The sequence below is a fragment of the Gopherus evgoodei genome, unplaced genomic scaffold, assembly GCF_007399415.2.
Source record: "Gopherus evgoodei ecotype Sinaloan lineage unplaced genomic scaffold, rGopEvg1_v1.p scaffold_43_arrow_ctg1, whole genome shotgun sequence".
Lineage (NCBI taxonomy): Eukaryota > Metazoa > Chordata > Testudines > Testudinidae > Gopherus > Gopherus evgoodei.
In genome coordinates, this window is record NW_022060064.1 from 1671558 (window position 1) to 1693532 (window position 21975).

At 48.2% G+C, this 21975-nt stretch overlaps 2 protein-coding genes and 1 long non-coding RNA gene across 5 annotated transcripts in view; 1 reads left to right on the forward strand and 2 right to left on the reverse strand.

Annotated features, from left to right (window-relative positions):
- Window positions 1-21975, forward strand: part of LOC115642642 (zinc finger protein 436-like) — a 936374-nt gene that overhangs the window by 564964 nt on the left and 349435 nt on the right. For 2 of the 3 annotated variants that reach the window (XM_030546321.1, XM_030546313.1), the window contains exon 2: window positions 21267-21383. The exons of the other annotated variant lie outside the window; for it this stretch is intronic. The gene's annotated coding sequence lies outside the window, so the exon portion shown is untranslated. The remainder of the gene's footprint in view (window positions 1-21266; window positions 21384-21975) is intronic. 3 annotated transcript variants of the gene reach the window in all.
- Window positions 8303-9851, reverse strand: LOC115642614 (zinc finger protein 3-like). The gene is made up of 3 exons (XM_030546253.1): window positions 9844-9851; window positions 9009-9259; window positions 8303-8960 (listed from the first exon to the last, which is right to left on the reverse strand). The coding sequence occupies exons 1-3, from the start codon at window positions 9849-9851 to the stop codon at window positions 8578-8580; spliced, it is 642 nt and encodes a 213-aa protein (XP_030402113.1). The 3' UTR covers window positions 8303-8577.
- LOC115642670 lies at window positions 10249-16850 on the reverse strand. The gene is made up of 3 exons (XR_003998227.1): window positions 16771-16850; window positions 12799-12808; window positions 10249-10259 (listed from the first exon to the last, which is right to left on the reverse strand). It is a non-coding gene; the product is annotated as an uncharacterized LOC115642670 (long non-coding RNA).

Here is a 21975-nt window from a genome sequence, read left to right on the forward strand (position 1 = left end):
AACTGATCTTGTGGCTGTCACACATGAAGATGAAAACTCTCATGCATTTCCCAAGTATGAAGAAAATCATATGTGACAGTGATTTTAACCCATCACCATTTATTATTCACATTCAACACTTCTGAAACAATTTGAAAAGAGATTTCAATAGTTCACCATCATTGAGCCTGTAGTTGCCTTTCTTGTAAATCCTTTTACTTGCCAAATAGAGGTAACAGAAATGTTACATCAATTGCGAGTCTCATTCAAGTAAGAACAGAAGACGTGGAACTGGAGATTTTAACCTTCAAAATGATATTGTTCTAAAATCCTGTGCAACAGAGGAAAACTTTTGGAATCTGGTTGACTGAAAAAATTCCTGCTTTAAAAAGTGTAGTATACAAAATAAGATTTTATTTTGATTCCATTTATCTATGCAAAGTTCTGTTTTCAACAATGAACATCATAAAATCAAAATACAGATCTTGGTTTACAGATGCCCATCTTCATGATTGCTTATGAACGGGAATATCATCCTACTCTCCCAACTATAGAAAATTGGCTGAAGGAATACAGTGCCAAAAACCACACTGACTTTTAGAAAAAACACATGACTTGATACCTATTTTCCATTAAATGCTGACGAGCACATATGATTAGCTTGTTTAACTTTTTTTCATGTTTGTTTGTTTATTGAAATCCAGATACAAGTAACAATACAAAGAATATTTTTAATTAACCATAACTGGCTATGTTAAAGTAAGAATAATAAATATATTTGGACGAGCAGTTCAACAATGTTTTATCATTTTTAAATAAATAAGATGAAAACTGATATTTATTTTGTAAAAACTCCTTAATTTTTCTTACAGGTACATACAAAAAGAGCAAATTCACATGGTAAAGTGAGAGTAATTGCCAAATATAATACCTTTTATATGTAAAATTATCTTTTTTATCTTATGGATTCATATATTATGTAATATTAAATATAATGTTTTTCATATTATTGAATGTACAAATACAAAATAAGCCTTGAAAAATTGTTGGTGCCTGCAACACTCTTCTAAAAACATGAATGTGCTACTGGCCACAAAAAGGTTGGGGACCACTGAATTAAAGTCTGTTGCTTCTGAATTATAGCTTCTCATTTCACCAGTGTTCTCCACACCCAGGGATTTTCCTACTCCTTCCCATTACACTAGATTCATTAGGTTCCCTAGCACATAACAACGTCCGTACTGAGTTAGACCAAAGGTCCATCTAGCCCAGTATTCTGTCTTCTGACAGTAACCAAATGCCAGGTGCCCTGGAGGGAAATGAACAGAACAGGTAATTGTCAAGTTATTCATTTCATCGCCCATTCCCAGCTTATGGCAAACAGAGGTTAGGGACACCATCCCTGTGCATCCTGGCTAATAACCACTGATGGGCCTGTCCTCCGTGAATTTATCGTGTTCTTTTTTGGAACCCTGTTATAATCTTGGCCTTCACAACATCCTTTATCAAAGAGTTCCACAGGTTGACTGTGCGTTGTTTGAAGAAATAATTCATTTTGTTTGTTCTAAACCTCCTGCCTATTGATTTAATTGGGTGATTCCTAGTCCTTCTGTTATGTGAAGGAGTAAATAACGTTTCCTAACTTACTTTCTCCACACCACTCATAATTTTATAGACCTCTCTCATATCCCCCCTTCATCTCTTTTCCAAGCTGAAAAGTCCCAGTCTTTTTAATCTCTCCTCATACAGAAACTGTTCCATACCCCTTATTTTTTTGACCTTTTTCTGAACCTCTTCGAATATCAATATATCTTTTTTTGAGATGGGGTGACACCATCTGCACACAGTATTGAAGATGTGGGTGTACCATGGATTAATATAGAGGCAATATGATATTTTCCGTTTTATTATCTATGTGTAAAGGAGCGGACTCACCCCTGCAACACCTCCTGCTGGTGATTCCAGGGATTTAGCTCGTTCCAGCTCTGAAGCGCCCTCTGCAGGCCGGTGATCCACCTGTCCTCTGGCCCCTGTGTCCTTCCCTGGACCCAGTGCCCTTTTACATAGGGTGCTGCCCCCTGATAGTAACCCCCTCAGTCTTAGGAACTCCCCTCCTTGGGGAACCCCGACCCTCTTATCCCCACCTCGCCTCAGTATATAGCTACTGCCAGTCATTGTCTAGCCCCCACACCCTGAGGCAAACCGCAGTATCAGCCTACTCATCACTGGCAAAGTTGGGTTTGGACCTGGTGCCTTTGCCTACTCCTGGGCTGCCCTCTGCAACCCCCAGTACCCGTTGGCCCAATGCTAGGCCGCAGCCTGGGGCTTTCCAGGCTGGAACTCCCCAGCTCCTCTGCCTTTCCCCAGCCCTGCTCCATTCAGGTACCCTGCATCCAGCTCCTTACAGCCAGGCCCATCTCCCTCTACAGGGAGAGGAAGACTTCTGAGCTCCTGGCTCCCACCCTCTTTATACAGGCCAGCTGTGGCCTAACTGGGGCGTGGCCCAGGTGCAGCCACTTTCCAATCAGTCCAGCTTAGTAGCTCCCAGCCACAACCTTCCCCCAGGGTTGTTTTAAGCCCTTCAGGGCAGGAGCAGGGTAAGCACCCTGCTACAGACACCACAGGAGGTTGACGGGGTTGGTGCTTCGGGAGCCGGAGCTGGCGCTGGTCCTGTGTGCGTACACCGATGATGTGCTCCTCGTAGTCCAGGACCCAGGTGGAGGCCTGCCAGGCAGTGTACTCGGCGGCCTCCTCCGCCCGGGTCAACTGGGTCAAGAGCTCTGGCCTGGTGGTTGGGGACGGGTGGCAGGCAGGCTCCGTCCCACTCACGCTTCAGGCCATCCGGTGGAGTGCGGGTCCACTGCTCTATCTCGACGTTTACCTTTCCACCATGCATCCATCTCCATCGGACAACTGGCAAGGTTTGCAGGGCAGGGTGGCGGAGCGGCTCCGGAAGTGGACAGGACTCCTCCGGTGCCTTTCTCTTCAAGGGAGGGCATTGGTGCTCAACCAGCTAGTCCTGCCCATGCTCTGGTACTGGCTTAACACCCTGGCCCCGGCCCCGGGTTTCCTGGCCGACCTCCGGAAGTTCTGGTTCTGGAGTTCTTTTGGCCAGGACTGCACTGGGTCCCTGCAGGGGTACTCCACCTGCCCCTGGAGGAGGGAGGGCAGGGCCTGAAGTGCCTGCGCACTCAGGTCCACGTCTTCTGCCTCCAGGCACTGCACAGGCTCCTTTATGGTGCGGGTAGTCCAGCATGGAGAGCCCTGGCGCACGCCTTCCTGCGCCGCTTCCGAGGGCTCCGATATGACCAGCAGCTCCTTTATCTCGAACCGAGGGGTCTTCCGTGAGATCTTTCTGGGCTGCCGGTCTTCTACCAGGACCTCCTCCGGACCTGGAAGCTGTTCTCTGCGACCAGGTCCGTGGCGGCCACTGAGGGGGCCGACCTCCTTGCGGAGCACCTGCTACACAATCCCCAGCTTCGTGTGCAGGTGGCGGAGTCCCCCGCGGTGCGCCAGAGGTTGGTCCTGGCGGAAGCTACCAGGGTCGGAAATCTCCTGTGCTATGACCGGGGAGGCTGGCTGGGTCCCCTGAGGCTCGCTCAACGCATGGGGCTCTCCAGACCTTGTACTCCCCGGCGCGTACTCCAGGAGGTGGAGGCCGCTTTGCCGCCCACTGCTCGGGCCTACCTCGACCGGGTCCTGCAGGAGGGCACGCCCCGCCCACCTCCCACCCCGAGCCATCCGGATCTTTTCATCGGCCCCTGCCCCGTAGGCCCGACTGGCTCCCCCGCCCCTTCTCTGCAAGCCGGCTGCACGATCTGCAGCCGGTCCGTTTTCAAACTGCGCCAAGGAAACAACTCTACACACTTGTGCTCCACACCCTTCACTTCCTCACTCTCGTGTCCCGCCTCAATACAAAGTGGCGGGACCTCCTGCCACCTCTGGAGGGTGAGGAACCCCAGTGGGCCAGCCTATACTCTACCCTGGTCCCGAGGCCCACCGGGGATATCAGTTGGTGGCTCCTTCATGGGGCCGTAAGCACGGGCGTGTACTTGGCGCAGTTTACTCCTGTCCCGGACACCTGCCCTTTCTGCGGCATGAGAGAGACCCTGGCGCATATTTACTTAGAGTGCGCCAGGTTGCAGCCCCTACACCGGCTCCTCATTAACATCCTCTTACGTTTCTGGCTGCACTTTTTCCCTCACCTCCTTCTCTACGCACTCCCTATCCGTGGCCCCACAAAGTCCCGGGCCTTCCTGGTCAACCTCCTCCTCGCCCTGGCTAAAAAGGCCATCCACACAACCAGGGAGAGGAGGTTGGCCGATGGATACTCCGGTGAGTGTGGGGCTTGTTTCCGCTCCATGGTCCGTTCACGCATCCGGGCGGAGTTCCTTTGGGCGGTGTCCACTGGCTCCCTTGATGTCTTCGAGGAGCAGTGGGCACTGTCCGGGGTTCTCTGCTCGGTGTCCCCATCAGGTTCCTTTCTTATGACCCTTTGACCGCACTCCTGTCCCTGTTCTTTTATTAGTTGTTCCCCGTAATCAGTGGGTTTCTGAGGTCCTGTGGGTCCTCCCCTTAGGCTGGGGGAGGATCCTTTAGCAGTGGGCAGGCTTTGCCCACCCACTTCCCGGAAAGACAATAGATACAGACACCACAGGAGGTTGACGGGGTTGGTGCTTTGGGAGCCGGAGCTGGGGCTGGTCCTGTCTGCGTACGCCTACGATGTGCTCCTCGTAGTCCAGGACCCGGGCGACTTGGCGCGGGTGGAGGCTTGCCAGGCGGTGTACTCGGTGGCCTCCTCCGCCCGGGTCAACTGGGTCAAGAGTTCTGGCCTGGTGGTCGGGGATGGGTGACAGGTGAGCTCCCTCCCACCCGTGCTTCAGGCCTTCCAGTGGATCGTGGGTTCGCTGCTCTCTCTCGGCGTTTACCTTTCCGCCAAGCATCTGTCTCCGCCGGAGAACTGGCAAGGTTTGCAGGGCAGGGTGGCGGAGTGGCTCCGGAAATGGACAGGACTCCTCCGGTGCCTTTCCCTTCGAGGGAGGGCACTGGTGCTCAATCAACTCGTCCTGTCCATGCTCTGGTACCGGCTCAACACCCTGGTCCCGGCCCCGGGCTTCCTGGCCAACCTCCGTAGGGTGGTGCTGGAGTTCTTTTGGCCAGGACTGCACTGGGTCCCTGCAGGGGTTCTCCACCTGCCCCTGGAGGAGGGAGGACAGGGCCTGAAGTGCCTGTGCACTCAGGTCCACGTCTTCTGCCTCCAGGCACTGCACAGGCTTCTTTATGGTGCGGGTAGTCCGGAGTGGAGAGCACTGGCGCATTCCTTCCTGCGCCGCTTCCGAGGGCTTTCAAAGTAGAAGAAGGTATAGGAGAAGTGATGTAAATGCATAAAACACAAGATAAAACTGTCTGGTCTACACTAAAAACATTTATCAGTAAAAATCCACACCACTGAACAATGTAGTTACACAGCCCTAATCCCCTGTGTAGATAGCGCTACATGAGTGGGACAGCTTCTCCTGCCAACAAAGCCACCGTCACTTGCAGGGGCTGGACTAATAAAGTCTGACGGGAGAGATCTCTACCATTGTGTCAAGGTTCCTCCCCCACTCTGAACATTAGGGTACAGATGTGGGGACCTGCATGGACACTTCTAAGCTTAATTACCAGCTTAGATTTGGTATCGCTGCCACCATTCACAAGCACTCCCTTCCTTGGGTAGCCTTGAGAAACTTCCCCAATTCCCTGGTGAACTCAGATCCAAACCCCTTGGATCTTAAAACAAGGAAAAATTAACCATCCTCCTTCCTTTCCCCCACCAACTCCTGGTGGATCCAGATCCAACCCCCTTGGATCTAAAAAAACAAGGACAAATCAAACAAGTATTAAGAAAAAGGCTTTTAATTAAAGAAAAGAAAGGCAAAAGAAAACCCTCTGGGAGAGATGAGCATACCAGCTACTCTCACAAACAGTTTCAAAACACAGAGGATGTTCTCCTGGGCACAAATTTAGTTACACAAAAAATATCCAATTTGATTCTACCTCTAATTGCATAAGACAGGTTACAAAGAAATAAACATAAGCCTATTTATTCCTTTCTAAAACTTACTACTCTGATAAAAGGCTGGTTCCTTGATCTTTTTCACTCCAGCTGAAACTGAGACTCTAAAACAAAGGAAAAACTTCCCTCCTTCCTTTTGAAACATCTTGTTCCCCCATTGGTTCCTCTGGTCAGGTGTTAGCTAGGCTAGGTGAACTTTTTAACCCTTTACCATCTGTTTATGACACATTGGCTTGGAGCATCTGTAATAGCAGCGCTACAGCAGTGCAGCTACATTGGTGCAGCTGTGCCAACATCAGCTTTATTGTGTAGCCACAGCATTACACACAAAACCATGGAATCAGGACTCAACATGCGAGTATCCAGAAGTCTGAAACTAGAGCCTGACACATTCATTGCCTCCTTGGTTACCATCATTTCTACAGCCTGAAAGTTCTTGTTACCTAATCAGGCAGCCAGTTTGGGATCCATGAGGAAGGAACATCCTCTGAAGTACTCTCTCTTTGGATCCAAACAGTGAAGAATGATTGTTCTCAGACTAACCCTGGTATCCTCTGGAACTGTAATCAGTGACACTGCACCAGGAAGTGGAATTGTACAAACAATTTTCCTCGGGTCATTCATCACCATAGCTGCTTTTACTGGGATGGAAACCAAGAACTGAGTGTGTACTCTTTCAAGTTCTTTCCAAATCCTTGGCCTTGGTTAGGGTAAATTTACAGTTCTCTGAAGTACAATCCTTTACAAAACCACTTCAAATCTCAGCAGTGTTAGTGAGGAATGGCTTCCCAAAACACGCCCAGCTTTTTTTTAATTTAGTGGCACAGTTCCAGTCAAAGGCTGGATAGAGGTCTGGAACAGAATCCCTGTTACAAGTTACAAGAGCTGGTGTTTCTATTAAAAAATAGCTATTTATCTGCAGCTATAAGATTTCCCAACACTGATTTAATTTTATACACTTTTTTACCAACTACAAAGCATAAATTCAACAAAAAAACCCACTTCTATTTCCTCAACATCTGCATCTTGAAGGGCAGCATCTCCCATAAGATAGGATTAGCTAAGAGAGATCTTCTGTGGGGCCTGGCTTACAAATGCTTTGGGAACCAAATACATGGACATTTTGCCTAGTTCAAAACCACTTACAGTGGAATTCTCTCCCCGGAACATATTGACTTAAAAAATTGAACTACAGTGTGATCATATGCACTTCCTTCAGTTAGTTGGGGTTCTGCAGTTGTTCACCATTTCTGAGTGGAGATTTTAAATCACCACTGTTTCTTTGTTAGCATGTCCAGTAAATTGGAAAGTTCTCTCCTGTCGACAGAACTGCACTTGAACTTTCTTCATGTCATCATGGAGGGGTGGGGAAAATCAAAGCTGAAGTGAAAAAATGATGACCTTAGCAAATAGTCATTTGTCTTAAATTCTCCAGTAAATCTGAGCTACATCCTAACAAACTGTATTAATATCCAACTGGGTGACCAAAGAGCCTTCAAGGAAGATAGAAACCCACATCACAGAGAGATAGAATACATAACAACGAAATTGTGGAGTGAAACTCCAGAGCAGTTTATATCTCATTATTCACAATCAGGACAAGAGATTTTTCCTTTTCACTTTCTCCTCTGATCCATTTAAACCAGCTTCACTGAGCACTGTCTCAATAGTCAGTTATGCTATTTACAAAATTTTTAGTATCCTAGCATTCCCATAATGGGGGACAGAACAGCCACCTTGCCAGAAGTGGCTTTACCAATAGATGGAACCTGGGATTTAAACTCCCAATAATCACACTGTGTTTGGGATCCATTTGAATTCCCCTTCCAGGCCTTTGATACTTTCATCTCCAGTCATAGCGACTCTGATATAGGATTAAAGAAGTCAAAGCATCATCTCCAAGCACAGACAATGGAGAATGCTTCATTACATGACATGTTGAGAAGTGGATGGATAGAACGTGATGAAGATTAACTCTGCATAGCTCAGAAAAAAAGTAACAGTTCTGCAGTTATGGGGAAGGAGGGAATCTCTGAGCCACTCCATCTCCTTCCAGCATCACAGAGGCTGAAATGACACTTTTTCCCCCTGTCCTGCTCCTCTTCATTTAAATATAATTTGAAAAGGTACCAATATAACTGCTCTTCAGCACAATCCAGAGCAACGTCAGAACTGGCAATGATACAATCTGTATCATTGGTGACTCTAACAATAACTTTGTAATAGGAGGCATGCTATAAATGTGATGCTCCTTGGCTCCTGATCGGAAGGGCACACTCGAATTACTCATGGGACAACAGAGTTGATAGAAAGGACAAATGGGCCCACTTCAAAACTGGGCAAACTGCAAAAAGAAAAATGGGCCACTCATCTAAACAAGCTGAGGGATATCAGTGCTGCAAACAGTTCAAACAGCTTTAAAAGTTACTATGTGGGAATCAGGAAAAAGTATTAAAGAAAAAAAAGTATGGATAGCCCCAGAGGTTTTTATGGTGTTGACCTCCCTTGCAGATTCTCTGGTGGCTAAGATAGGTTGAGTGCTAAAAGAAGGATTTCCCACACTCATTGCTTTCATAGGGCCTCTTCCCTGTGTGGATTCTCTGATGCCGAATAAGGTTTGAGCTGTGATTGAAGGTTTTCCCGCACTCACTGCATTCATAGGATCTCTCCCCTGTGTGGATTCTCTGATGCCGAATAAGGGCTGATCCGTGAGTGACGCATTTTCCACACTCGCAGCATTCATAGGGTCTCTCCCCTGTGTGGATTCTCTGATGTACAAAAAGGTCTGAGCTGCTAGTGAAGCATTTCCCACACTCATGGCATTCATAGGGCTTCTCCCTTGTGTGGATTCTCTGATGCCGAATAAGGTGTGAGCTGCGACTGAAGGTTTTCCTGCACTTATGGCATTCATAGGATCTCTCCCCTGTGTGGATTCTCCAATCTTTAGAAAGGGCTGAGATTGTTCTCACACCTGTGTGGATTTTCTGATGGTGAAAAAGGCCTGATCTTTGAGTGAAGGTTTTCCCGCACTCACGGCATTCATATGGCTTCTCTCCTGTGTGGATTCTGTGATGCTGAATAAGATTTGAGCTGTGACTGAAGGTTTTCCTGCACTCACTGCATTCATAGGATCTCTCCCCTGTGTGGATTCTCTGATGCCCAATAAGATGTGAGCTGCGACTGAAGGTTTTCCTGCACTCACAGCATTCATAAGGCCTGTCCCTGTGTGGATTCTCTGATGCCTAATAAGGGCTGATCCCTGTGTGAAGCATTTTCCACACTCGCAGCATTCATAGGGTTTGCCCCTGTGTGGATTCTCTGATGTTGATAAAGACTTGATATGTGAGTGAAGTTTTTCCCACACTCACGGCGTTCATAGGGTTTCTCCCCGTGAGGATTTTCTCATGTTGAGTAAGGGCTGATCTTTGAGTGAAGAATTTTCCACACTCACAGCATTCATAGGGCTTGTCCCCTGTGTGGATTCTCTGATGCCTAATAAGGTATGATCTTTGAGATAAGTTTCTCCCACACTGTGTGCATGTAATTTTTTGCTTTTCCATGAGGATTTCCTGCTGTGTTCTGGTTTCCTTAAGGCCCTTCTGAGTTCCCTGACAGGAAATAAATGTATCCATTTTCTCCCCTGGCTGGTTTCCCTTCTCTTTTTCTGGTCTGTCCTGAATCTCACAGGGTCTTCTCTGCTCATGACTCCTGGACACATTCATTTACATTCTTTGTGATAATTCTCTGCATTTATCCACTTGCTCAACATTTCCCTGCTGAGAATTCTGCTCCTCTTTCTCACCTACCATTGCATCACCCGCTGCAATAGAGACAGAAACCTCAAACAGAGATGGAAAGGGGAAGGCCAAACGAAAACAAGTGCTGGAGAGAGGTCAAATAAAAATCAGGAACTCAACTCCCCCAAACAGGAGAGAGAAGGGGATCAATTCAGCCTTCACATCCCACCCAACTTCGCAGGCGGAAGGAAGGAAGCTACTGGCCGGTGTCTGCTAGGATCTATAGGAAGCCTTGAGCTATATTTACCCTGAGGATGCAACCCCTGTTACGGACAATAATGAACTGAGAGACTTCCTAAGAGCTTTGTTGGGCATCCCAGATGTTCCCTTCAGGCACTTACAGATTCTGAGTTGGTTTAACGTTTCCTCACCTGTGCAGGGAGATCTCAGGATCTCTCCTTCCTCAGAGCCCTGGAGGTCTGGGACTCACGGCTCTTCCCCTTGTTCCAGCTGGGAGATCACATCACGCTGGAAAATGAGAAACCCTGCTCAGATAAAAGAAAACAAAGGAGTTCAGTAGATTTCATAAGACTGGGTCATAAAAAACACTATTAATTTAATTTCAGTGCTTAGTGTGACCTGGTGTGCCTGGGGCAGTCCTCACTGAAAAAGCCAAGATCAGGGCAGGCTGAAAAAGGGACAGCAGATGCTCCCAAAACTGGTGGTTAACACTGAAGTTAAATTCACTGACCAGTCACTAACTGTGCTTCTGATCCCCCACACTGGTTATCGAGAAACTGAAAAAAGAAATCACACAGCCCCCTTTATTGAATTCTCTGACTCCCAATCAGCACCTAGGTCCAGTACAGTGAAAGGTTATTTAAAAACTCTGCACGCAGACAAAAAATGTTCTTCTGACCCCAAAGGGTCAGCCACAGTACCAGTCACTATTGGTTTGGATCTTACCCAAATACCTTGCTGCCAGCCAATCCTTTAGCATCTAAACTAAAGGTTTAAATGAAAGAAAGAAGGGAGTTGTTAAATGGGAAAGCAGTCAGATACATTTAGAAATCTATATATCTGGTTCTTAGCAGTATTGCTGAGTTGCTGGTTTGAAAGTCTGTCTGGAACACACCCACATCATTCAATCCTTTGTTCAAGGCTTCAGTTTGTAAAGAAGTTGCTCCAGAGGTAGGAAGAGGGAATGAAGACAAAATGGAGATGATACAGCTGCCTTTTATATTCCTTTTGCCATGTGGCTTGTACTTCCTGTGTCCCAAACACAAGCTTCAAAGCAAACGGCATGGAAAAACTTTGGAGGTCTCAGCACACAGGCATACCCTGCATGTCTTGCTGATTCAATAGGTGTATCCCCTTGGTGTATCTTTCCATGGGCTCATTGTACAGCTGATGGGCCATCCAACAGGCTGGGCAGCGCTGATGCCAATATGTTTGGGGGTGTCACCCAGAAACACTGCACAAGTCTGGAAATACAGAGATACCCTACATATCTATAACTCACAATACAAAGGAGATACAAAGATAGAAACAAAATTATCATACTTGGAAAATCATAACATTTTCACTGACACCTTACATGGCATATCTAGCATGATTTGTTGCATTTTTATCATATTGGTATTAATAATAAAAATAATAATATAAAGTGTCTCACAATTCCACACAATGTCACACTTAATAAACCAGTGAATTCCCAGGGCCAGCTCCCCACATCATGGAAGATGTCAAACACTCTGCTTCTGAGGGATTGAAATACCCACATGTCTGCTAGGAAAACATATAGCCAGACACTGTGTCAATTTGTACCCCATGTTCACTCTTCTACAAAATTATGATCAATTTTGTACATAGTATGTGTCAGGGCTGAATCCCCACTCTGTCACTCTGAGTGTCAAAAGTAGGGGCCAGAAAGGATTCTAAAAATTAATACTTGCCACTCCAGGCTTGTATTAAACTCCCAAGGTTACAGCTGCTCTCTGACCTTGGCTTGGTAAATGAAGAAAAAACAAACAAAAAAAAAAAATTTGGACCCAGGAAGGAGCACTTGGGAATTCCTCCCTGTGGAACACGCACACATGCACGCACGCACGCGCACACACGCACACATACACACACACACAGGGAAGAGCTGACAAAAAAAAATAGCTGTGGCTTCCAGCTAATCAAACAACATGCACAAGCCTCTTAGGACACCAAAAATCCAATCCTGTTCTTAAAAAAGGTAATTTTTTTTAAAAACTAAAAGGAAAACAATACATCTGGAACTTAGGCCTTTTGCTAGATCTTAAAAGAAACAAAACAAAACAAACAAAAAAGTAGCACCCAAAATTGCTTTCTTGGGGGTTGAACTTAAAGCTTACAAGCAAGCACACACATCTGGGATAGCACAGAGGAAATCCAAAAGCCAAAATAAAAAATAAACCTGATTGTGTCTGTCTAAATATTCCCTATCCAAATAATTTCTTCTAGGTATGGAAGATGAATTTTCATACCTGCTTCAAGCCTTACACAGCATTGCTACTCTGTGTCGCCTTCTCCGGAGAACAGACAAAGGGAAAATTTATTTTCCATTTTAAAAAGTTCTAGCCTTTCTATTGGCTCTTTTGGTCAGGTGTCCACTGCTTTTCTTTTACCTGTGGGCTTGTTAACCCTTTACAAGTAAAGCATGCAGAGAACAGACACCAAAAGGGATTTTACAGCTAACTGGCTGGCTGGGTGTTTATAAAAGGGAACTCCCTTCCCTCCCCTTCATTTATCACTGTATGGCTTTCGAGGTATCATTTGAAAACACAATCTACTGAATATTATCCTCCTGTTAAAATGTGTAGAAACACCGTATGTAAGATTATGAGATTTTACTGTATGATATTACTGAAAAAGTTCCAATTCTGGGGAACACCCACAGACCAGTTCCTCAAAGACAGCAAGGCAAATACTGATCAAATAGCCGTTCTCTGGCAAGGGGAAGGCGTAAAGACGACATTTACATTCCATCACAGGGACACTTGAAGCTCTTCTCTACAACAGACAGCCTGTCATGACTCGGCTGAGAACTGAAGCTGTTTCTAGTACAAAGGACTGAAATTGGGCGGTAGCGGCAGTTTAGGGGGTATCCTGGCTGAAAGGAAAGCCAGCCTGTCTCAGCATATAGTGAGAGAAACATTTGCTTTGTATCCATTTTAGCTTGTTAACTTAGACATTAGTTTGTTTTGTCTTGCATTTCTTTTGTAAACAATTCTGACTTTTATGCCTCATTATTTGTAGTGATTTAAAATCTTTTTTTTTTTTTTTTGGTAGTTAACAATCGTGTTTTATTGTTTTATATAACCAGTGTGTTTGGATTAAAGTGTGTTGAAAATCATATTTGGGATAACAAGGCTGGCGCATGTCATTTTCCACTGATGAAATGACAGACTTCATATGAGCTTGCATTGTTCAGTAGTGTTCTGGACAGGACAAGATGCACATTTCTGGGGGGGAAAGTCTAGGACCAGAGAATTTTCTGGGGTTTTCCAGTGGTGTACTGTAATTTGTGAGTCACTGACTAGCAGCACTCAATACTGTGAAGTTGGGAGCAAGTTACATGCTGGAGACTTGTGTGTTACCTGCCCAGCAGTGTCCATTCTCACAGTAAAAAGGCACCTCAGGCTGGGGAACTAAGGGAACAGAGCTGTTCAACAGTCCAGACTGCACTGTGGTTAATGTCACAGACATTCAATTTCAGTCTCCTGAAACACAGAGAAAGTAAATCCACGTCCCAGAAATTGAAGACTCCAGACAGAAGATAGCCTAATTTGGCAATTGATCTTTGATTATTAGTATGTAAATATTCCCAGAGGTCTGTGATGTGATGTTAGATGGGTGGGGATCTGAGTTACTACAAAGAATTCTTTCCTGGGTGCTGGTTGGTGAGTCTTGCCCACATGCCCAGGGTTTAGCTGATCATCATATTTGGGGTCAGGAAGGAATTTTCCTCCAGGGCAGATTGGCAGAGGTCCTGGAGGTTTTTCGCCTTCCTCTGCAGCATGGGGCACAGGTCACTTGCTGGAGGATTCTCTGCACCTTGAGGTCTTTAAACCACGGTTCAAGGACTTTAATAACTCAGACACAGATTAGTGGTTTGTTACAGGAGTGGGTGGGTGAGATTCTGTGGCCTGCATTGTGCAGGAGGTGTAGATGATCATAATGGTCCCTTCTGACCTTAAAGTCTACGAGGGAAAGTCTCCCTGGCACTGCTTCTTGCTCACAAAGAGGTCCAGAGACAATGAGATTGTCATGGAGAAGCTGGGAACAATAAGCATGGGCTGGGGGGTGGGAGGAAAGGAAGGGCAGGGATATTACTGAATGCAGGATCTCTGCAGTACTAAATGTCAGGATAACACATATTGCAGCCCTTTGGAAAATATAATCCCAAGTATACATATAAAATGACGGGGTCTAAATTAGTTGTTTCCACTCAAGAGACGGATTTTGGAGTTGCTGTGGATAGTTCTCTGAGAACATCCACTCATTGTGCAGCGGAAGTCAAAAAGCAAACAGAATGTTAGGAATCATTAGGAAAGGGATAGATAATAAGACAGAAAATATCATATTGCCTCTATATAAATCCACGGTATGTCCACATCTTGAATATTGCGTGCAGATGTGGTCGCCCCATCTCAAAGAAGATATAGTGGAATTGGAAAAGGTTCAGAAAAGAACAAAAAAATTATTAGGGGTATGGAACAGTTTCTTTATAAGGAGAGATTAAAAAGACGGGGACTTTTCAACTTGGAAAAGAAACAAAGCGGGATATGAGAGAGCTCTATAAAATCATGACTGGTATGGAGAAAGTAAATAAGGGAATGTTATTTACTCCTTCTCATAACACATGGACTAGGAATCACCCAATGAAATTAACAAGCAGCAGGTTTAAAACAAACAAAAAGAAGTATTTCTTCACACAGCACACAGGCAACCTGTGGAATGGGGAACAGGAGATGGATCACTTGTTGATCACCTGGTCTGTTCATTCCCTCTGGGGCACCTGGCATTGGCCACTGTCAGAAGATAGGCTACTAGGCTAGATGGACCTTTGGTCTGACCCAGTGCGGCCGTTCTTATGTACTAGGGAACCTAATGAGTTCAGTGTAAGGGATAGGAGTAGGAAAATCCCTGGGTGTGGAGAACACTGGACAATTAGAAGCTATAATTCAGGAGCAACAGCCTCTAATTAGTCTGGAAAAGCAGAATGTGAAAAATAAGGATTAGGTCATGTGACGTCAGGAAGATGCACTCCAAGATCCGAGGAGCCTGAGATTGAGAGAGATAGTGGCTATGTGAGAATGGGGGAGCAAGACTCTCCATGTCTCAAGAAGTGTCACTACCAACCAAGGCCACTTTCACATGCTGGGGTGCAATTCAGAGCAGTGAGGAGTTGTGTCATGTGTAATCCTGGGTGAGATTCAATGTTCTGCTGCTGGAGCTCCCTCAGAGGCAGATTTACAGTAAAACACAGGGTGCCCTGGCATGGGGTCCCCCCAATGACAGGAGGCCCCAGGGCCAGGCAGCTGCAGGGTCAGAAGCTTGGTCCTGCCTGCTCCTGGGGCTCCTGCTGCAGTCTCTGCATCCACTGGCAGCCAAGCTCCCCCCAGCCTCCTCCCCCGAGTGTGACATATTCCTGTCCGTCCCCCTCCCTCCCAGAGCTTCCACCTCCACCAAACAGCTGTTTGCTGGCATTCAGGTCACTCTGAGAGGGAGGGGAAGGAGCAGGACTGCAGCATGCTCACGGGAGGAGGTGAAGAAGAGGCAGGGGTGGGGCCTTGTGGAAGGGAGTGGAATCAGGGTAGAGTTCCTGCACTCCCTTATCAGATAGTCCCAACCCCAGCCCCCTTCTGTCAGCCACTCAGGGTAGGGGGCTGGGAACACCCCCATGACCCCAGCCCACACTCCCAGCCCCCTGCCTGACTTCTGCACCCCCCCACACCCTCAGCCCTGTCCTCCCTGACTCCTGCACCCCCTCACATACCCAGCCCTCCTACACCCCATGCCTTCCCATACCCCATGCCCTGACTCCTGTACCCCCCATCCCAAGCACCAAACAGGAGTTCCTGCACCCTCCTCCATCCCCACCTGCACGTCTCACATCAAAAGGGAGCTGCTCGAGGTAAGTGCTCCACACCCCAATACCGAGCCCCCTCCCACACCTACATCGTGGCCAGACCCCACACCCCAAGTTTTTTTTTACATTTTTTTCATAAAGGGCTCTTATCCAAAATGCTTTACAATAGTTAGCTAATGATACAAACAATATTTGGAAAGATCATTAAGTGGTGCATCGAGACCCTCAGAGATTTTCAAGTGGTCTGTGGAAAACTCAAGACTACAAAAACAATCAAGGTACCTCACTTTATTTTCATTTACTTCCAATTACTTATAAGGGGATGATAAAGGAAAAAATGAATGAAAAATGGGGGTGGGGGGAGATGAATTTTTTTTCTTGCCTAGGTCCCAAGGAGGGACCCCCAAAATGAAGCTGAGCACAGGGCCCTACTAACGCTAAATCCGCCACTGAGCTTCCTTCTCTGGATGCCCCCAGCCAGCATTCAAGGATCACGGAGTGTCTATGTGATAAGTAACCCTGGACCAGCAGCTCTGACTCCAGCAGCCTGCTCGTTACACCCCAAGCATTATTGTGGTCTGGGCGGAGAAGGCTCAGGGTTTGAGAGGTCAGGGGTTAGGAAGCTTCTGCTGATTATGCCACAACTCACCCTCAGTTTTACTTGAGCAAACAGGAGATATTTGACACTGCGCAATACTGCTCCTGTGCTCTGTTCCCAAAGTGTTCTGCAGCAGGGGAGGGTCTCTGGTAGTATGTGTCACTGGCATAATGAGGTGATGCTGAAACAGGGCAGAGTAGAGGTGGCATTGTGGGGCTGGTATAAACCTTCTCTCTTCTTTTCCCCTTCCAAGAACCGGGGGGACAGGAACCCTTACCCAGCAAGGTCACATTCGCATAGTTCTCCTGCATGACATCCCTGTAGAGGACTCTCTGAGTGGGGTCCAGCAGAGCCCCCTCTTCCCTGGTGAAATACACAGCCACCTCCTCGAAGGTCACCAGCCCCTGAAAGAGCAAGAGTCCAACACTCAGTGCCTGCTGCCCCACTCACAGCCCCCCTATACATGGGGGACAGGAGCCAAACAGAAACTCTGGGTGGATTGCAGTCAGAGTCCCACCCCCACCCTGCTCAGAGCATACAGGAAACACCAGGGGGAGGGGACGAAGAGAGAGCCCCTCCCCTCTCCCAGCAGAGCCATCACACACCTACTAGCCACTGACTGATTCAGGAGATGGAGCCCCTAGCAGGGTCCAGGGACAGCTCCCTGGTAGGAAGCCCAACACCCTCCCCATTCTGAAGAGCTGGATGTGAAGGGAGGGGAATCTCCCCTAAGTCTCACTGGTGAGTGCCCTTTTCATCTCTCACAGCAGCCGCTGGTTAGGCAGGTTGGGCTCCAGCACTATAAGTCTGGTCAGTTTTCCCAGCCCCATGGAGCTGGGTTATTTTCTGCTCCACAAACTAGAGCATTTCCACCTCCGAACTTCATGGGTCTGTTCCTAGAATCTAGGCCACTTATTATATAACTCTCAGCAGGTTTAGCACACCCTGTCCTTCTCCCTTTCTCTTCCCTGTGCATTTCCTGCCCTGCTCCAACCTCCAAACCAGACTGTGCAAACCTTCCCATTTCCCATGTATTTGCTGCCACTCTTCCTCCTGCAGGAACCCACCAGCAACCCCCTGATAATACCCACCTGAACTGGCTCCTCTGCAGCCATTTCTCTCCCCTGTCCAATGAGAGGACAGGATGAACTGGAGCGAAACATGGACATTATTCCGTAGCCTGGCAGGGTGAGAAGGGCAGTTATGAAGGTTGCAGAACAGGCTTTAATTCATTTCACAGCACGATTCCCCCAGGCCCTTTCCCTGCAGACAGACACCCTAGAGTCTACCATGCTGAGAAAGCCTTGATCTCTTTATACAGTGTGGACCTGGCCCCTCCTGCCAGGCTAAGCCCACAGACATTTTAACCTCCTGTCTCCCTTCTCCCGTCCCATAACAAAGTCTCTGAACAGGCTAGAAAAAGCAGAACCAAAGGATTCCCTGTGGGGGATTCCCTCAGACACTGACCCCATGGCAGCCACACCCCAGCAGGGGGAATATGGAGTCAGGAACTGGATTTTCCTCTGTCTGATTCTCATCTTTTCCACAGGAAAGTGACTCTATCCAGGGTGCAGCAATACATCTTTCTGGGCAGATTAGAGATCTGGAAATCAATCTCCAAACTCTTCTCTCCCACAGCCCCTTTCAGTCTCTCTTTCTCTGCCTATTTCCTTTTCCCATACCCTCTCCCTGTCCATCTGGTAGGAAAGACCCATTCCTGGATAGTTTGTTCCTCCATGGCTGGATTTGCTCCTGCAATTGCTAATTGGATGAGAAATGAGGGGGGTCTGTTTGTGAAGAGTCATTTTAAGACCAGAGCCCAGCATTTTCCTTTTGTTTTTTCAGTTACTTGGCTCAGAATTTAGTATTAACAGGGCCCAGGGCTGCCCTAGGGGGCTAGGACCAGCTTGAGAAAGTCACCCCCTGGGCCGGGAAGAGAAGCAACTTTAATTAAAGTCACTTCCCAGCACAGAACCCCACTGGGGGAGCAGCAGCTGCTAAGCCTGGTCTCCCAGATCACAATGGAGGCTGCAGTCTCTGACCCAGGAAGCTGAACCCCAATATCCTGAGCAGAGATGGACAGAGCATTTGAGCAGCTTCCCTCCTTTAGCTCTCTGGGGAGAGCAGCTAATGAGAGCCCCTCCTCACAGGGAGAATTGCTAATCTCATTCACCTCACTGTCCATCTGGAGTCACTCCTTGTCTTTCCATACAGTGACTCTGGATTAACAATGGTCTCAATGAAACCAGACTTCAGAAAGAATGAGTCCAGAATGCTGCGGAAGAGACCATCCTGTGGCAGTGCTGACTCTCTTCCCACCTCCCTCACCCCCACAGATAGAGAACAAGGACTGGGGGCACAAATTTTCCAAACAGAACCAAAAGTTCCCCCAGTTTTCAGAAGAGGAGAAAAGCAAAATCTGTGATTTCACATGAACAATGTTTGATAAGTGGACAGAAAGTTATCAGAGTGACAGGGCATGTGACTGGGGAATGCCAGGCAGTGCTTGGAGCCAGGACTCTGGCATGAGTTGATCAGAGAGAAGGATCATGGCTAGAAGTTCCCAGAGCCCACAGCCAAAGGCCCACCAGATATTCCCTGGGACGCAGCCCCCAGAGTCCCTAGCTAGGGACTCCAGATACTCCTCAAAGCCCCGCCGGCCAGACCGTGACTGTCAGGTTGGGAATCCCAAAGGGTTCCCCTCACCAAGAGCCCCCTGTAGCCAGGGACTCACCCACTGGGAACTCAGTCCCTCACTGCCTGCCTAGGACGCCCACCACCAGCAGGATCTGCCATGCTGTTTGCCTGGGACCCCCTCCTCCACCTAGCGGGACCCCCTGATGCTTTACAGTGGGACCCCTCACTCTGCTTGCCTGGCATCCCCTAACCTAGCACCAGGGACACCCCCACCCCCAGTTCTGTTCATTGGGCATGACAGTGATTGCAGGAGCCAGCTGGGGAAGCCCAGATAGAGCCCCTGGCACAGCATCAGGCTCCCTCTAACCCCTTGTCCCACCTCCCCAGCAGACACCCACCCCTGCTGTTCTGCAGCCAACAGGATCCCAGCAATACCCACCTTCAGGACCCATAGGCTCAGGGCTGGGCACATCAGAACAACCCCTCAAAACCCCAAACCTCCACAACCCACCAACTTACCTAGGGTACCCCCTGTCCAGCCACCCAAACACCTCCCCCTACCACAATCCCCCTTCAGCTGCTAGCTCCCCACACAGCCCCACCCAGCAACACTGTTACCTCACAGAGTGTGAGAAGTAGATAGAAAGTTATCACCGCCCCCTGCTGGCCAGTCACACAGGCAGAGGGAGCCTGGGGGATGCCTCTTGAACAGGAGAATGGAAAGCCTGGAGGGCAAGAAAGGTAAGAAACTTCCATGGCCTGTCACTAGCAAATAATGGCCACCATGGATCCACCCCAGAGGTGGCTGCATCCTAGTACTGGGGGAATCAACCCCTCACACAGACCCTTTGTCATGGGGTTGGGGATACTTCTGGACCCCGCTGCACTCAGAGTGACCTCCTCATCCCGTGCCAGCTGGAGAAAAGAAAAGGGTCCAGCCAACTCTCCCATTACCAGCTGGGAACCACTAATCCCCAAACAGGGGGAGGCCTCTGGATTTGATGGGTATTAAACGTGTGTCTGGTCTCTTTCTTCGGCAAACATTTTAACACAGATAAGTGGGGGGGAAGAAATGATACTCAAAGGAGAGGGGAAAAATGATTCAGCTGCAGATAAAATGGGTGGGAAAACGCCCCTCATTGGAGAAGATTTTAAATGGACATTTGAGAATTATGGAGAGACCAGGGTTCATGTTCAAGAATCTGAGAAAAGGTGTAAATCTGAGATTTTCTTGGTATTTTATAATTAGAGAGACAGGGGAAAATCTCTGGGCCTATTCAATTAGAAATAGACAACTAGAGAGAAGTGGGGCAAATGTTCAGGGTATTTTATATCAACCCTTGAGATTTGCAGAGGAAACGTGTCACAAACTGCAACTGAAGGTGGAAAATCGGAATCAGGGGGAGACCGGGGGGAATCGGGGGAGATGGGAGAGCTGATCATTGGGGGGGAAGGGGGGAATCTCCCCAGATTTTATAGCCCGTGTCAGACACTGAGAGAGAAAAGGGGCAGAACTAGAGGGAATTTGTATCGGGTGCGAGAGGCAAGTGGCACAAACAGGGACAGAGTCCAATTAACTCCCCCCCCATCCACTATTTCCCCCCCCCCGGAATTTCCTGGCTGCCCAGAGACAGTTCAACCCCCCCCCGTGTCCCACTGACCTCCCCCCCCCACAACTCCGGCTTCTCCCTTCCCCCCACAGGGCCCCCCCCCCCCCCGGGAGCAGCAGCTGCTCAGCCCAGCCCCAGGTTTCCTAGTCCAGCTACTCCCCCCCGCCCCAGCACCTGCTAGTCACATTCCCAGACCCCATTACCAGCCCCTCCCCACAGCCAGTGACCTTCTGACTCCTGCCCCGCTCCTTTCCCCTGTGAAAAGACATCCCCCAGGGCTCCCTCCTGGCCCTGTGAGTGTGAGGCAAGAAGAATCCGTCCCATCCTGTTGTTGATTCAATATCCCTGTATAATCCCCTCCAATTTCCCCTCTTTTCTCTTGAACTGTTGAATGGTGACATAAAATCTCCCCACATGTTGGTGCTTGTCCCTTATATTGGCAAATATTCAGTTTGTGCCCCATTTTCTCTTCAGTTCTGAAATACTGATATCAAATTCTCAAAAATCTTCCCATTTTTCTCTCCAGGTGTGTGACTGAGATCAGGGCTCTTATCGTACTGAGCGTGGCCCTGTTCTGCCAGGTGCTGCAGAGACCCCAACTGAGATCTGAACCCTGTTCTGCCAGGCACTGAAGAGACCCGAGGTGAGATCAGACCCCACTGTTGTGCCAGGTAAAATTGAAACCTGGACTGAGATCACGGCCCCTCTTGTGCCAGACAGCGCACGACTGCGACCCAAACAGCTGCCTCCATTGTGCTGGGCACTTCAGAGATCTCGACTGAGATCTGTGTCCCCGTTGGGTCTGGCATTGCACTGACCCAGACCCAGATCACGCCTCACCACTGTACTGGGCACTGCACTGTCCCTGACAGAGATCCTGCCCCCACATTTTGCCAGTTGCTGCAGGGGCCCTAAACAAAATCAGGGATCCTGTAATGCTGGGAGTTGCAGAGTCCCCAACTGAGGTCCGGCCCCCTGTTGTGCAGGGCTCTGCACAGACACTGACCAAGATCAGGGTCCCCATTGTGACAGATGCTGAACAGACACCAAGGGTATCTCTACCCTGCTGTTAAAAACCCTCCAGCTGGCCCATGCCAGCTGACTCAGGCTCACGGTGCTCAGGCGAAGGGGCTGTTTAATTGCAGTGCAGGTGTCTGGGCTCGGGCTGGAGCCAGACTGTAGGACCCTGCAAGGTGGGACGGTGCCAGACCTTCGGCTGCAGCCCCAGGTGGAAC